Genomic DNA, 16603 nt, shown 5'->3' with positions numbered 1-16603 from the left:
CTATTCTTAAAAAAAAACATTTATTTTGCAATTAAACTTTACACTTACGGAAAAGTTTAAAGGTTATATACATAGAATGGAGTATTACTTGGCAATAAAAAGAAGTGAGCACTAATACATACTGCAACATGGATGAACCTTGGAAACAGTTTACTAACTGAAAGAAGCCAGTCACAGAAGGCACATATTATGTTATTCTATTTTTAGGAAAGGACCAGAATAGGCAAATTTATAGAGACAGAAAGTAGATTTGTGGTTGCCTACATTTGAGGAGGTTAGAGGGGCAGTCAAGAGTGATGAATGATTATGGGTTTTGGGAGGAGGCGATAAAAATGTTCCAAACTTGAATGTGATGATTGTATTGCTTTGTAAGTGTACCAAAAACCATTGAAAGAGCTGTTGTTAAGAGAGAACATAGATAATTCTTTCAGTTTTTTCACCTTTCTTCCCCTAATATTAACATCTTGCTTATGTAAGTATAATACAGTTATTAAAACTAAGAAATTAATATTGGTGCAGTGCTGTTAACTGAATTACAGATATTATTGTTTAAAATGCCCTTTTTCTGTTACAGGATCCTATCCTGGATCCCATATTGCATTTAGTTGTCAAGTTTCTTTATTAGCCATCTTCACTCTGCTGATAAAGATATACCCAAGACTGGGCAATTTACAAAAGAAAGAGGTTTGATAGAGCTTAGAGTTCCAAGTGGCTGGAGAAGCCTCACAGTCATGGCCTATTCTTCTGTCCTAGGAGGCTTTAATTGTTTGAGAATAGTGCAAAGCCCCCTTATTATTTCCATAGTCTCTTAGCCTTTTTCCCTATTCTACACTGTTTTTGTTTGTTTGTTTGTTGTTGTTGTTGTTGTTGTTTTTGAGACAGAGTCTGGCTCTCTAGCCCAGGCTGGAGTGCAGTGGCATAACCACTGCAATTTCCACCTCCTGGGTTTGTTATTCTCCTGCCTCAGCCTCCTGAGTAGCTGGGATTACAGGCGCCCACCACCATGCCCTGCTAATTTTTCTATTTTTAGTAGAGACGGAGTTTTACCATGTTGGCCAGGCTGGTCTCAAACTCCTGATCTCAAGTGATCCACCAGCCTCAGCCTCTCAAAGTGCTGGGATTACAGGGGTGAGCTACCACGCCTGGCCTGAATGAATATTTTAAGAATAGCTTTTAAATTGTTTTGCGTTTCTGAATTTGAAATCTCTAAGGCTGCCTTTTCTTTTAGATTTCGTTCCAACTGCTTTGGTATTTGAAATATTCTGTGATCTAACAGCCTTTTCCCACCAGTACTTATGCTTTTTTACCTACATGTTGTTTTGTGTTTGACTTGTTCTTTCCATTTTCTTGTGGCATGGCTGTATGATTTCTGTTCATTCTTTCTTCAAGTCTTCTCTGAAGTCCATCATCTCTTGATACCCTCCCTGATGACTTCTACCCACTGACTTATCTTTCCTCCATAGATTCCTCTTAAAACTATTTTCTATTGAAAATAGTTTAAAAGCATATCACGTACATTTTTGTTTCCAGTAATTTAGAATGAAGTATCTTTTTCTTCCTTTACATAAGGTGTCAAGTTCTTTGAAGGGTTAGATCATGTTTATATTTTGTTTTTCTGAGTACTGTGTACCACTCTGTGTATCCAGTTGATACTGAATTGATAGCTTTTAGAGAATTGGTTTGTGTTTTATTTCGAATGCTGATGATGTATAGTATCGGAGTTACTTCTTTGTGTAAATGTGCCTACTGTCATGCCTGGTCTACAGTACTGCTCTTGGTAAAGGTTAGTTTAATAAAATCATTTAGGGGATCCCAAATCAAAGGGCATTTATTATTTACTGTTTCACAGGGAGTATAAAGTAAGAGCAAATGCACTGAATTCAAGTTTTCTCAGAAATACTCTGTCTACTGTCGTTCTTTTGAGTCTCTCGTTAGTCTGTATCCTAAAGTATATATCCCTCATTTATCTTCGACATTTTTTAATTTAATGCCTTATGTAGCTTTTCTAATTAATTTACATTTGTAGATAGAGAAAAACTGTGTTAATTACAGCTTAAAAGAAGAGATTGGAATATTTTACAAAGACTAATTCTTGTTAAAGTCTATCTAATTGATCTGTGTTTGCGCTCTTCGTATCTCAGTCTTAAAATTTTCATAAAACATTTACCAGTGAAAAAATCATCAGTTTTAGTCAGAATTGAACTTAAGACATTTGACTATCCATAAAAGCAGATATTGAAATGAATGAAGAACACTTGGTTTAAGAAAATTGGGTCAAGTTAGAAATGATACAACATTTTTGCTGGGCTTTAGGTTTATTTTATCATTTAATGACCTCTTAACCGGAATTGACTTTTAAAATGTCTTAAATTGTTATTTTAAATAATGCAGTTATTCTCCTACCTCTTAAAAGCCTGTAAGGTGATTTGAGAATGTTCGATTTATATATATTACCCCAGTTTTCTGAGTGGTGATGTTTCAACAGGACTGAAAAACTGAAAAATCTGGATACCTGGCTTTAGAAATGTGTTAGCATTATCTTACCATCTTTGCTTCAGTGGCTGGTTCTTCAACAATGTACATAGCTAGATAATCTGGAGTTAATTTTGTGTGTGTCAGTAAGAGTGAGTCCCGTGCTTTAGAGTTATTTACTTGGTTAACTAAAAACAAAATAGTGAAAAAGCAGGCAGGTACAATTTAAAACAGTTTACATTGGTTTAAGTAATTTCATTTGAGGGGTGGTACCTTATCAAATCCTGTCTTCTAGACTTAGTTTTATTTTTTTCTTAAGTTTCCTTGTAATACAATATGGTACTCTTAATTAATGGCTTTATATGGATTGGAGTCTTGTTAAGTGTTACCCTTTTTTATTTGCTTCACAGGTTGTTTGCATTCGCTCCACTTGGAATGCTCTCTCTCCAAAGCTGAGTTGTGACACAAGACCTCTGATTCTGAAGACGCTGAGTGAACTGTTTTCTCTGGTTCCTTCTTTAACAGTCAATACAACTGAATATGAGGTATGCATTTGGAGCTCAACACGTTTCCTGCTTCTTCATTGGAAGGATGAGTGTTATAATAACTTTTGGAGTAAATATTCCTAATCTTTTGTTGTTGTTCGGAGACCATGTTGATACCTGTATGGACTCTTAGGAGTAGAAGGATAGCTTGCTTATCACTCTATGTCTAAGATTTATTTACATAAAGGATACCAACTTTTAATTATAGGAGTATTGTCAAGATTTTAAAGTCAATATTGTAAAAATAGTGTTTGCAAAATAATAGAATTCATAAAGCCAACCATTTAAAATAATTTTGTTAATGTTTTAAGTTCTAAAGAGTAAGTGACAAATACATTAATAAAGGCAGGACAGACTCTCCAAACTTTGTGAATTACTCAGCATTTGTCATTGTAATGAGTTGAAATACTTGAACTCATTACAAGGATTTGTTATAAGATTCATCTATTAGTGCTTAGTGTTTTCTTTATTATGTCTTTTTTGAGTGAAATGCATCAGAGGTTAGTGACTTGCATTTATGCCTCCACATAAGCCATTTTTTTTCATGCTCACCTTTTTTTCTGTTCCTTCAAAGAGCAGCAGCTGATTTTTCATTTGCAGTCTTAGTGAACTTTTAGTTTGATTTAGTACTTTACAGACTTTGATAAACTGCCACTCCAGCAGTCAGATTCCAATAATAGTCCCTCATATGTTTTAGATCATCTAGTTAAGACAGGCTTATAAGATACTTCAACTCATTCTAAATATTGCACAATGAATAAAATCAAATTTATCCTTACTAGGCTATACAATAGCTATATCAGTACCGGGTATATAATCTATATGTAGTAAGTAGTTGAATGATTATTTGAATCAATACAGGATATTTTGGTTTATTCATACATGTACCCTTTTCTTAGGATCTTAAAAAAAATCAGTTTGTGACTCCGAGTATTTAGTTCATCAACATTCTTTCTTATGGCTGCAGTTCACAGGCACTTGCTCCTATATTGCCAGGGAGTCTACAGGGCTACTGATAATAAGCTAAGACTAAAAACCAATGTAAGGCCATATTGTGTATATTTACTTTATGTCTTCAGGGGCTAAAATCATATACCTTTGTATTGCTTGTACCTTGAGTTAATCAGATTCTATTACAAGTTAATTTATGAATTGATCAGTGTGTTGGTTTCTTATATTGCATATCCATGGTTGTGAGTTGTCTTTTGGACTAGAATTTTTTTTTCCTCCAGATTTTACATTCTTTTCCTCTGGTATCTTATTTTGGTTGTCTTCATGCTTATATAATATTAGGGTTCCTCCATTGTTCAGGCAAACTGCCTTGGGGCCATTCTTTCCATCTCCTCCTGCCCAGTTGGGGGTGGGGGTCACTTCAGTGAACATAGTCCCCTTAAAAGCAGAAGTAAAGAAATGTAGAGGGAGAGACCCTCCTTCCTCTTCCCTCTTTTATCTTTGTGTGTTTACATAATTTGTTTTTTAACTTCTTAAAATTTGTTTGGATGTGAGCCAAGCTGAATTTAATTTTTCCCAAAGCGCTTCTTAGGTCATTTCTATCCCTAGTCACTTCATTACCTTAAGTTCCCCTAAAATGTATCCCAACCTCTTTACACCAAGTTTATAAAACATTCTGGAATCTGCCCTCATTAGTGTTTTGTATCCTGCACTCCAAAAAATCCTAACCACTTTTAGTGTCCTTATCTTCCTCCAAACTTTTCTGTTTCTTTTCCTTTATGTTACTCCCTCTATCTAAAATTACTTTCTTTTTCATCTTTAATGAAAAACTATATTTTAGGAAGAAAAGGATTATTTTAACTCATCACATCCTTTGAGAATTTGTCTGTCAGCTGGAATCTGTTGTTCACAAAAAAAAAGTTCTTTCTATACGGTTCTAGGAACATTTATTCCATTTCATACTACAGGTATATGTATATGTATACCATTTTTTCCATTGAACTATAAGCTTATTGAAAATAGAGTTCATGATTTAATTATAGCATGTTTTGTCAATTGCTTTGCACAGTGCTTGCTTCACTTATTAATTGAATTAGTTCTAATATCTGATACGAAGGTATTATTTTTTATGGTATAAAGAAACTAAAGTTTTGAGAGACCTATGTATTTATTAGACAAATATTTATGGAGTATCTGCTGTGTTCTAGGCAGGTAATTGGACTAAGACTGTAGTTAAAAAGCTAAGTGAAAGCTGGTGTCTGAACCTAGGACTTTCTAGCTTCATCTCCTTTATTTTCCCATTATACCATGTTGCCAGTCCATGGCCTTCTAGAAGCTCAAAGGTAGGTAAAGGAGATAGATATGAGTGACGGTAATTATAATAATATTTGATGAGCACAGGGCAATGAGAGTATGGTGGAAAAATGACAAACATTCTTAGCAAGAATCCAAGGAAACTATGTGTGCTATTGGACTTGGAACTGGAAGAATTAATACACTATTGCTCCCCGTTGAGGTTTGAGAATTAGTATATGCAAAGTCAAGAAGGTATAGAGGAACCTAATATGATTTAGAAGGGCAAACAGTTAGCTGTGGTGGCGAGGAAGAAGACCACTGGCTGTTTGTTAGAAGGTAAATGGCTTTTATGCTTCATCATTTATTTATTACATATTTGTCATCTTTGAGGAACTATGTGAGCTCTGTGGTTTAGGTCTTTGAAATGAAAAATCAGTCACTGCCCTAAGTAGTGGACAACCTCGTAGAGAGTTAATCATGCTAGGTGCTGAAAAGTACCGTGTGCTATATGGCCATGTAGAGAAAGGAAAACTCTTGGGTAGGCTAGAACAGTGGCATGAAAGGGTAATAGTTCTGTTAGTACTTGAAGGGACAAAGTAAGAAATGGTTAGGTTTCTAAATTTCATAATCTTAAAATCTTATTATGTTTAAAATATGCATGTACTTAGAAGATTTCTGAATATTTACATTTTGTAAATGATGGGTGAATACACATGAAGTGAATTTCTGATGGCATTACTTTAAAAGTGACTTAATTTTCATTGTTGGGTACTTTGGATTGTTTATTCTCAGTTTTAGCTTGGTCTTAACAATGTATTCTTTTGTTTAACTTTTCAGAATTTTAAAGTTCAAGTCCTCAGCTTCCTATGGACTCATACTCAAAACAAGGTATTATCACAAGGCTTGTCAGTGAATCAGAGCAAAGCTAGGGAAATTTTGAAATTTGTAAAATAAGACTCTTAGGATAAAAAGTACAACTGCCTTGAAATAATGAATTCTCTATTTCTTAAAAAAGTATGACTATTCATAAGTTTTGGTTTTAAAAATTATTCTCAATTTATGCCCATTAATAGATTTTTATGATAAAGTGTACTTAGTGAATCTGACAGATAGGAAGGGGAACTGTTGACATTATCTTATATTTTTATATGGTTTTTCCCCTTTTCTGCTTTGCCTTTTCCCCACCAACAAGCATACCAAACAAACAAAAAGTCCATCCCATTTTTTAGATGTTTCCAATCAAGAATTATATATAGAGACTGCTGGTGATATTATACCTAACTCGTGGATGAATGAGCTTAGATTCCAAAAGCCTAACTTGCCCTATTAGTAGGTGGAGAATCAAAATCCAAACCCAGTCCTATCAGACAATAACTCCTTATTCTCTTTCTGCTAAATCATTCTACTTCATGGAGACCTGAGCAGTTATGAATTACTTTATATTTAATGTTCAAAGTAGGATAAAATTTAGTATTTTTGATCTCCTTGCCCATTTTTATTTGGGCATATTCTCCAGAAAAATGTTTAGTGCCGATAATTTTTTTCCAGTTCTTATTTCCCTTCTCTGACCCTTTCACTTTTTCCTCTGCAATATTTTCTTTCGAAATGAGGATTAAATTTCTGAATCTCTCCTCTGAAATTGCAAGTAAATGTCCTTTTGGCCTAGGCAAAGGTTTAATACCATTTTCAAAGCACTGACTGTAGAACCTTGGGATTGTAAGGGAAAGTTTCTTTTCCTTTCCAGATTTGATGTTTAATGTATGTTGTGTTTTTTGTTTGCATGGTTTTCTTTTACACTACCTAGGACCCAATTGTAGCCAATGCCGCATATAGATCCCTGTCCCACTTTAGTGCGGGAGAACATACCATTCTTCATCTGCCTGAAAAGGTAGGCATATCTGCTTTCTCACTGGTATTTCTTAATTTGCCAGAGTTTACATCCTTGTCTCGCTTATCTTAGGAGATCCTTACCTGATGAATATATGTAACCCTAGATTTGTTACTCATGCAAGATAAAAATTAGTACCCAATTATTTGTTTATATGTAAACAACTGTAGAGGTTTGAAGCAGATGGAAGACACCTATGATGCAAATGAAATCTTCCTAAGGTGACTGGGTATACACACCTTGCTCCAGATCTGAGTCATTCGTAGGAATCATTTTGCCTAATTAGTAAGCCATCCTGGACTTTAATACAAGCATGGCCTTCATAGACTAAGATATTATACTACCTGTGCAGCCAGTGATCTCTGTTTGTGATAAAGAATGGGATGCCATATGAAAAAGTCTGCTATTTTTTAGTATATGTGAAGTGTTACATAGGTTAGCCCTGGAGAACTGGATGAAGAAAGTATCACTATCTTTTAAGGGTTAACACATAGTGTAATATTGTCTTAGTTTTTAGACTAAACTAAAAACATACAACCTTTTCTAGTATCTGCCTAATATAATCAAGTTTAAATTAGTAGATCACATTAATGGGTTAAACATCTGATTTCTCATGTGGTGCCACTCTGAAATTCATACAGATGTTTATTGAATGCCACTGAAGTGTCAAACAGACATTGCGTTAGATGAAGTTACATGTCACATTACCCAGACTCTGTCTTCGAGGTCAAGTGGCAAGAAGGTTTGGTGTGAATTTCTTGGAATCCTCGGGCATTAAAATGGGTTTGGCTTTTTCTTCTGGATTGCATTTATACTGAGATTAGATGCCAGTAGGAATCAGGCAAACTTCTGTTTACTGAATTGAATTAGAGCCACCATATAAAAAAGATTGAAAATAGGCTCTTGTAAAACCAAATCCTAAGTCAGGCAGGATTTCCTGTGTCATTGAGGAGTTCTAAAGATGGACTGACTGCTTGTCATGCAGTGATCACAAATGGGAAGACTTAAGTAAGGATGTTTTATGACTCATACAATTAAAAAAGGTGGGACTTCAGACTCACTATGGTGACTATCAATAGCTATTGTTTCTTTAAAAAAGAAAAGAAGGAAAAAAGCTACATGTAAATTTGATGTGCAAACACCTGCCGATAGATGACCTATAGCATCTGGAGAGGAACCTTTTATTCTTGTTTTTAATAGGTAATTATTCATTTAAATCACAGCATAAAAATTACCCCTATTTTTACCCGTTGTTCCTAAAATATTCCAGTTGGAGTAGTAGCTTTTATTAAATAACTCCAGCATACTATTGACATTTAGTCTCCACCTTTTAAAATATTGACTTGTTTATATATTTTTCTTATTTCAGAGTTATATGCAATTTCCAGTTATGTTTGCAAGAGTTTATAAGTGCTATACTCTGTCAAATGTTACCTACTTTCTTAATTTAACTCTTCTAAACTCTTTGATCCCTGAATAGCCATAAATAGCTTTTTATATCTTCCAACATAAATGGTAAATGTACTTAGAGTTGGGGTTTCTATATATGTTTGGGTTTTTGGCATCAGAGTCGAAAGAGCTATAAAGGAAAGCTATAAGGTTTATCCTTTTGTAGCTATGCTTTTCAGCCATTTTTTCCCCTGCTCTAATCCCCTTCTGGGATATGACCCACTCCAAAAAGTAACAATAGCTCACTGCAGTGGATATTCTGAACTGAGGTTGAGATGAGGGGGTATCCTGGTTTGAAAGAGTCTTCCTCACTCTGACCCCAGCTTCTGATACAGAGGACCTGTCTCTTTGTGGAGAATCCTTGCTTCTAAGACCACACCATGCATTCTTCTTCTTTTCATTGATTGCTACATTTCAGTTTGGCTGTTCGAACACCTAAAGACTAAAAGTTCAGAAAGTGTTCAAGGTGTTCATATCCCAAACATGTCCCCAAAGGCTAAGGATCCAGCTTTGTCGGTGCTTCAACTGAGTTTTTGTAGATGTGACACTATAAAACAGTGGTGTGAAACTGCAGCTCATTTTTCTATAAAAATGTATTTTCAAATGTTTTGGAAGTTCCTGTCAAGTGGGACTTCTTTAATGAAAAACTAAGATTCTTCTTTGTTGACAGACATTACTCCGCACTAAGGGCAACACAAGACACCTGTCCATTTTCCCAGTGAAAGTATGTCCATATTCTCTCTTCTTACCTATGAAATTTGTGAAATAAACATTTGAGCCCTTCGTGAATTTCAGGTAGAACTGAAAAAACAAAAAAGATACAAGGCATCCTTACAGATGTGGCTACTTTGTGAATTATAATTTGGCTACTTTTTAAAGTACTGATTTTCTTTAAATTTACCTAAATATTTCTTGTTGATTGCTGAACATCAATTTATGTTGTATAAGTTCTTGAAAGTTAACAAACTGGTAGAACAAAAGGAATAAGAGGAGTGGCAGAGACCAGAACAAAGGTTTAGGGATGAATGAAACAGCATATCTAAGGTAAGGTGGAAAATGGCACTGGATAAATGGTAAAGCTGAATGAGGTTCAGTGAGTTAAGAATTTGAATACCATGTTGATGAATTCATCTTTCTTGTCATTTGTTACTGAGAATTTCTGTGGGATTAGAGGTACTTGCATTGGTTTAATAATAATTTATTTGGTATATGCTAAGCATTAGGTTCTACCTTATGAGCTGACGATGTTGACTGACTGCCTATATTTTGTGGTTTGTAACAGGATCATTGTTAATCACTTGAAGCATGTAGATCTAAAATTGGTTTAAAATTTCAGGGAACTTCTTTGAGGACATGTTGATTCTAATGTTGAAAACTAGATAAGAATGATTTTTCCCTTTTAGCTTTTATTTTTTTCTGTTTTTATAAAAGCTAGTTACAGTCTTTCCCTGTCGTCTTTAGCACACCTCCCCCTAACCAAAAAAAACAAAACAAAACAAAACAAACAAACAAAAAAAAAACTATAGGAAGTTTCCTTGTCAAAAGAATCAGTAATGGATAAACATTTAGGTAGAAGATACTGACTTTCCTCTCTGACTTGGTTTCATTAAAAAACATTCACCTATTTAAAAATTAAACTTGTTTTCTTGATTTCTAGGGTTAATTTTAGTAATAATATAAAAGAACTGATTATGCATTCAGGGTTGGTATAAATATGGTGTAACCCATTTGGCTTTGATTTAAAGTGAATGTCACTGCATTCATCAGAAGCTGTTTCTCTTTTTAACTGAATAATTTATGCAGATACTTGACGTGTTCCAAATAAAATTCTCTGTTTATGCACAAACCCTTGGATTTCCATAGGTTACAGACACAGAAAGTTGGTTGAAAGGTTATCCAGCTCAGAACCCGCAGTGAGACATTTTGTGGGATATGCTTTCCAGTACACTGTACAGTACTGTATGTTTTCCAGCTAGCTCCACAACTACAATCGTTGGACTTGTGATTTTTCAACTTTGTGTTGGTGCAAAGTGATACATATGAGGTAGAAATGGTACTTTGAATTTTGAATTTTGGTCATATTAAGTAATTAGGTTGACTGCACAGAAGGACAGGATAGGAGGATAGGAAAACAGTGGTACAGAAATGATCATATCCCTTTAATACTAAATAATTTTGGAAGCATTCGGTCTTGGCATGGTTTGCACAGCACTTTAAGGTTCCTCTGGTGGTGGCAGTGACTCGCCCCCTCCCCCACCCCTCTTCCTCTTTTCCTTCTACTCCCCTTCTCCCTACTTCCCCTCCTCTTCCTCTGCATGCCTACATACCTTCCTCCCTTCCTAGCTACTTCCTTACCTCCCTTTTCCTTTCTATACAGCTTTATTGACATATGACTCACATACTGTATAACTCACCCATTTAAAGTATGCAGTTTAGTGGTTTTGGTATATTTAAACAATTGTGCAACTAATCACAGAGCAACCACAATCTAGTTTTAGAACATTTTCTCTCCTAAAAGAAACTATTAGCAGTCAGCCTTTATTACTCCATTCCCTCTCCCAGACCTAAGCAACCACTAATCTGCTTTCAGCCTCTGTGAGTTTGCCTATTCTGGACTGTTCCTGTAAATGGAAACAGACAGAATGTGGTCTTTTGTGACTGGCTTTCTTCACTTAGCATAGTGTTTTCAAGATTCTTTAATGTGTAGCATGTATTTGAACTTTATTTCTTTTTATTGGATAATTCATGGTATGGATTTATACTATATTTTTTGTTTATATATTCCATCAATTGATGAACATTTGGGCTGTATCCGTTTTAGGGCAATTATAAATAATACATCTGTGAACATTTGTGTGCAAGCTTTTATGTGATCATGTATTTTCATTACTCTTGATTATATACCTAGGAGTGAAACTGCTAGGCCATGTAGTAACTCTGTTTTCCCAAATTACTATGATGTGTAAAAAGTCAGGAAGCAAGGCAGAAGGGCTCAGAACCAACTTCTTTCTCAGGAATTTTTAGACCACCAGGGTTGGTTAGAATCTTTAAGACAACTCTTAATGAGAGTAAACCTGGAAGACCCTGAGTATGCATACAGACCAGTCACTTGAAAAACCCTGCTGGTCAGAATCAAAAGGTTTGCAATCATGCCAGGGTTTCTCTGATATGCAGTGATTTCAACAGATGCTTTCATATGCTATCTGGAGTATACTTGATAGCTATCTCTGTAAGTATGACTGATTCAAGCCCTCTGAGAATTAGGTACTTAATGCTGAATCTGAATTAAATCTTGCCTTGGACAGTGCTCGGGTAGTCAGGTTGCTTTCACTTCTCCTTCACTAGCGAAGAGAACACTAGTTATGGTTGAAAGCCTTCATTGGAGTTGAGATTATTATGCTTAAGAGAAGCATTTTCTTTCTGTTTCTTTTATTCCCCTGCAAGAATCCTGACTCAGTGCAGTTCCTAAATGGAACAGTGCTTTGGGGACCTATGAAGAAGGCAGTCTGCAGGAATTGTTAATTATTTCTAAAAATAACTCTGGGAGACAGGCTAATGGTAATGACTGGATTCTGGCACTTTATGGTTATAGAAACCACTTTTGTATATTTTGATTTCCTCCCCTAATGCTTAATTATCTCCATGTGGGCATTATGATAGAGTGTCATTGAAGGTATTAAAAATTTAATTAATGGCCTAACAGTTATATCTTATGGAAACAATAGTGGAAATCTTTTTACGTTTTTAATTTTTGGTTCAAGCAAAGCTAACTAATCAAAGAGCAACCACAAAATCTTCAAAATGCAAATTAGACACAATAATGTACAGCTACCAGTTACAGATTTTAGTGTTTTTGTATTCCATAGCAACAAACTGCCAAGTCTTGGGGGAAAAAAAAAAAAAAAAAAAAAGTCAACTAAAGCATTCTGTTGTTCCCTGAGCTTTACTGTATATTCCACTGGAAGATTTTAAGCTCTGTCGTAGAAGTATGACTAGAATCACAAATTTTTAAAAAATGTTAAGACAAGGCAAATATTTAACTATGAGCTTTAGAAGTTAAATGTATTGAATATGTCAGCGTTTGCATTTTATTGTTGGATGGTATAGAATTTTATAGTTTTCTATAATAATTGCTTATGCCGGCTTACAGTGATTTACTGTATTAACAGTTTTTTGTATGGATTTAAGATTGTCTCTAACAGATAACTAGAGTTTACCATTTAGTTTATCTGCAAAAGGAATAGATTTAAAAAATTAATTTTAATGGCCTATTATGTTACAGAGTGATGAAGTCTAATACAATTTTAAAATCTTGTCACAAAAGGGATAAAATATTTTATATAATGTTTTATTATTATCCTCTCTATGATCTTTTCGCTTCTCGTTTCAGATAAGACCAGAAATTCCCATTCCTGAAGAGTTAGATGATGATGAAGATGAGGAGGATGTGGATCTTTCAGTTCCTGGCTCTTGCTATCTCAAACTGTTGTCACTCACTAACCCTTCTGTTTTACCAGGTGATTCCTGTTTGGTAGTAGAGAAGCTAGCATTTTTTAGTGATTTGATTGGTCTGATTGTATTCTTTTGTGGTAGATACATACTATAGTTTAATCCTAAGTACTTATTTTTTAACCAGAATGTTAAATGTACCCATCTGTTCTATAGAGATGGCATGAAGTAGTTCGGTGTTTAAAACATATGAAAAATGTTAGCTCTAGTAGCATTGAACAAGAAAACAAGTGTAAATAACTGTGTTCAGTGACAATTAAAATTCATTCGAAAAGCTAAATGTATTCCACAGGATGAATTTGCACTGGTACTCTAGGTCATTGGTTTAAATAATACTTCTTCATTATGTAAGCCGAGTGAAAAGATCATTCATTAGGTTATTTAGGAATTTACCGAGTAGTTTCATTATTATACATTTATTTTTTCTATAGAGTTATGCCAAAGATGTTACTGGTATTTATTTGAGAGCTATAAATTAATGCTTTTAAAAGATGGGTCAAATTGTATGGTCTTTCAGCTTTGATGTGAAGCTTATAGGGGCTTTAGCTTTTGAAAAGTAGGCTAGGTGCAATGCCTCACACCTGTAATCCCAGCACTGTGGGAGGCTGAGGTGGGTGGATTGCTTGAGGTCAGGAGTTAAATACAAAAATTAACCTGGTGTGGTAGTGCATGCCTGTAGTCCCAGCTACTTGGGTGGCTGAGGCACAAGAATCACTTGAACCTGGAGGTAGAGGTTGCAGTGAGGCAGAATCCTGCCACTGCATTCTATCCTAGGTGACAGAGCAAGACTCTGTCTCAAAAAAAAAAAATAATAATAATAATGATAATGCTTACATGTTGTAATTATTGTATATGTATATTGTGTTTGGAAATATTCACCTGTTCCTATTACTATATACCCTACCCAAGAAACGGCCGATGATACCATTTGAAAAATACATTTGATTGTGGACTGTGATTGGAAACTTACATTATTTTATTTTGAATGTTACTTTCCAATCATTAAAAATTATTTAAAAATTCCCCTAGTGATTTATTGTGATTACATAGCTTTTTTATACTAGACAACATTTTGCTTAGTTTTGTTCCAATTCTACTTTGAACATTCACCTAGATGTAAAAATTTAATTTCTGGAAATGAAGTTCAGTGAAAACAAGGAATGTCATTTTATCCTCTCAATCATCATCATACTAGCAGGTAATGTTGTAAGTTTTTTTCCCCTGGTTTCATCCCACATGGAAATTCCTGGGAAATTCAGCCAAATATATACTATTTATTTCTGGACAAAGTTTCTGTTACAATTCCCTGCCTGCTTTTATTAGAGAAAACTGAATGACCAGGTTAGACAGAGTTCACCTTTCTCTTCTCCTGATATCTCGAAAGAAGCCTCAAAGGCTGATTCATTCTTCCTCTCTCCTGTTCTTCCCCACTTCCTACCTCTTAGCTTTTCAGAGCCTAAGACCTTCTTGAAGTTAACATGACTCCAAGGAAGGGAAAAGCCCTCACTTACCCAGAGTTCTTTCTTTAACCTGTAATAACCTGGAGTCAAAAGTCCTCTAGGGCTTTTAAAATGATGTTTTTTTTTTTCACTCTTACATGTATTCCCCATCACAGTCAGTGGTGTTAGAAGAAGAAGTTGGTGGATAGTTGTTGCCAAGGGGTGCTGTCGTTTGTCCTCTCAGTACAGTATGTCCAGTGCTGTGGTGGCTATTACCTGGCTCCTCTACATTGTTTATACTTGGTAGTTCCCAGTGCCTTCACTTGAGAAAGAAGGGGAATAGTTGAGAACAACAACTGTATTTGTTTGAGAAAATTTAGTCCTTTGAGTAAGGTGGGTGATATAGATGCTGTGTTGGCAAACTGTCACTATGGACACTTTTTTCTTTGATTATTAGAGAACTAGAGAAAGTATCCCTTTGATTATTAGAGAACTAGAAAAAGAACCAGGAAAAAGGCACCAGCCTTAGGAATATATACCCTAAAATGCACAAGATGAATGATGTATGTTATCCTCCAAATGCTACAGATATAAAAGTGACTGAGTTGCTGAATTTAAGTGAATCCTGGCACTTTCTCCTTTGAATTCCTTTCAAATGAACACAAAAGCAGCTGCAAAGTGAGTCCAGGAATTTGCATTATTTAAATAGAGATATTACTGATGTTGGTTATTAAAAAATAGTTTTGAAATGTTTACACTTGCAAGAAGTTGCAAAAACAGTTTAGAGAGTTCTGTGTACCTTTTTTTGCCCTCGTGCTCTAGCTGATAACATCTGACATAACCATAGTATGGTATTAAATGCAGAAAATTCACAATGGCACAATATTACTAACTAAACTATAGACCAATTTGAATTTTACAGGTTTATTTCCCCAGTATATAAACATACAGGCTTCGCTATTTCTTTTCCCCTCAGGTGTCCTTAAGGGGTTTGGGGCATAACCCTAAAAGACTGAATCCCGAGCACCGTAATTGTGATTGTTGAAATCTTGAAAGATTAAAATTCCTAAAGTCTAAAAATCCTCAAAATCACAATTCTGAAATATTAAAAATATAATTCTAGAAAAAAATTTTAAAAAGTTATTTAAAAGATGTATATTTACATTATAAAAGGGAATTTACTTGAGAAACATAAAAACACAACAGAACACTTCATAGATCACTTTACACAATAAAATAGGCAATAGTAATGTACCTATTTTTGCAGTCATAAACAGGTATACCAACAATAGCCGCAATATAACAATTATGAGCAGATGAACTGTGTTCATAAGTTAATAGCCCCCAAAACAGCATGTATAAATGCTTATCACTATGGTTGGTGATTGTGGGCTACCAGCCTTCTAACGGCAGTCATTGGAAATACTGTGATGGACAACAAAAGTCTTTTGACAAAATCAGTCAAAACCTTGAGTCAAAATCCTGGCCAACATGGTGAAACTCTGCCTCTACTAAAAATACAAAAATTAGCCAGGCGTGGTGGCAGACGCCTGTAATCCCAGCTACTCAGGAGGCGGAGACAGGAGAATCACTTGAACCTGGGGCGTAGGTTGCAGTGAACTGAGATTGTACCACTGCATTTCAGCCTGAGTGACAGAGCGAGACTCCGTCTCAAAAAACAAAAAAACAAAATCCCTCAACGGGTCATCACTGCATATGCAGACACCAAAATAATTGAGATTTTGAGGTATTTTATGTTTCACAAATGCAGATATACAAAAATGACATCTCTACTTACTGAGGAAGTTTCAACGTTTTTACATACGTACAAAGTTATCACAACACAGTCAGTGTTGTGATAATGCACTTTTGTGGAGTCATATGTGCAAAAATAAAAATAAAAATGCATAAAGCCAATGAGAACTCTTAAGAAGTCTTTGGGAGGCCGAGGCGGGTGGATCACGAGGTCAAGAGATCAAGACCATCCTGGTCAACATGGTGAAACCCCATCTCTACTAAAACTACAAAAAATTAGCTGGGCATGGTGGCGCGTG

General features: G+C 35.1%; 1 protein-coding gene across 2 annotated transcripts in view; it reads left to right on the top strand.

Moving 5' to 3' along the window:
• LOC108296171 (focadhesin) overlaps positions 1-16603 on the top strand; it is a 233412-nt gene that overhangs the window by 106525 nt on the left and 110284 nt on the right. For both annotated transcript variants that reach the window (XM_017518577.2, XM_037734927.1), the window contains exons 12-15: positions 2883-3017; positions 6102-6152; positions 7069-7152; positions 12992-13118. In XM_017518577.2, coding sequence (XP_017374066.1) covers positions 2883-3017; positions 6102-6152; positions 7069-7152; positions 12992-13118 — 397 coding nt within the window. The remainder of the gene's footprint in view (positions 1-2882; positions 3018-6101; positions 6153-7068; positions 7153-12991; positions 13119-16603) is intronic.

The sequence above is a fragment of the Cebus imitator genome, unplaced genomic scaffold, assembly GCF_001604975.1.
Source record: "Cebus imitator isolate Cc_AM_T3 unplaced genomic scaffold, Cebus_imitator-1.0 Scaffold688, whole genome shotgun sequence".
NCBI lineage: Eukaryota > Metazoa > Chordata > Mammalia > Primates > Cebidae > Cebus > Cebus imitator.
Note: the sequence above shows the minus strand (reverse complement) of the source record. Positions and strands in the feature narration are given on the sequence as shown.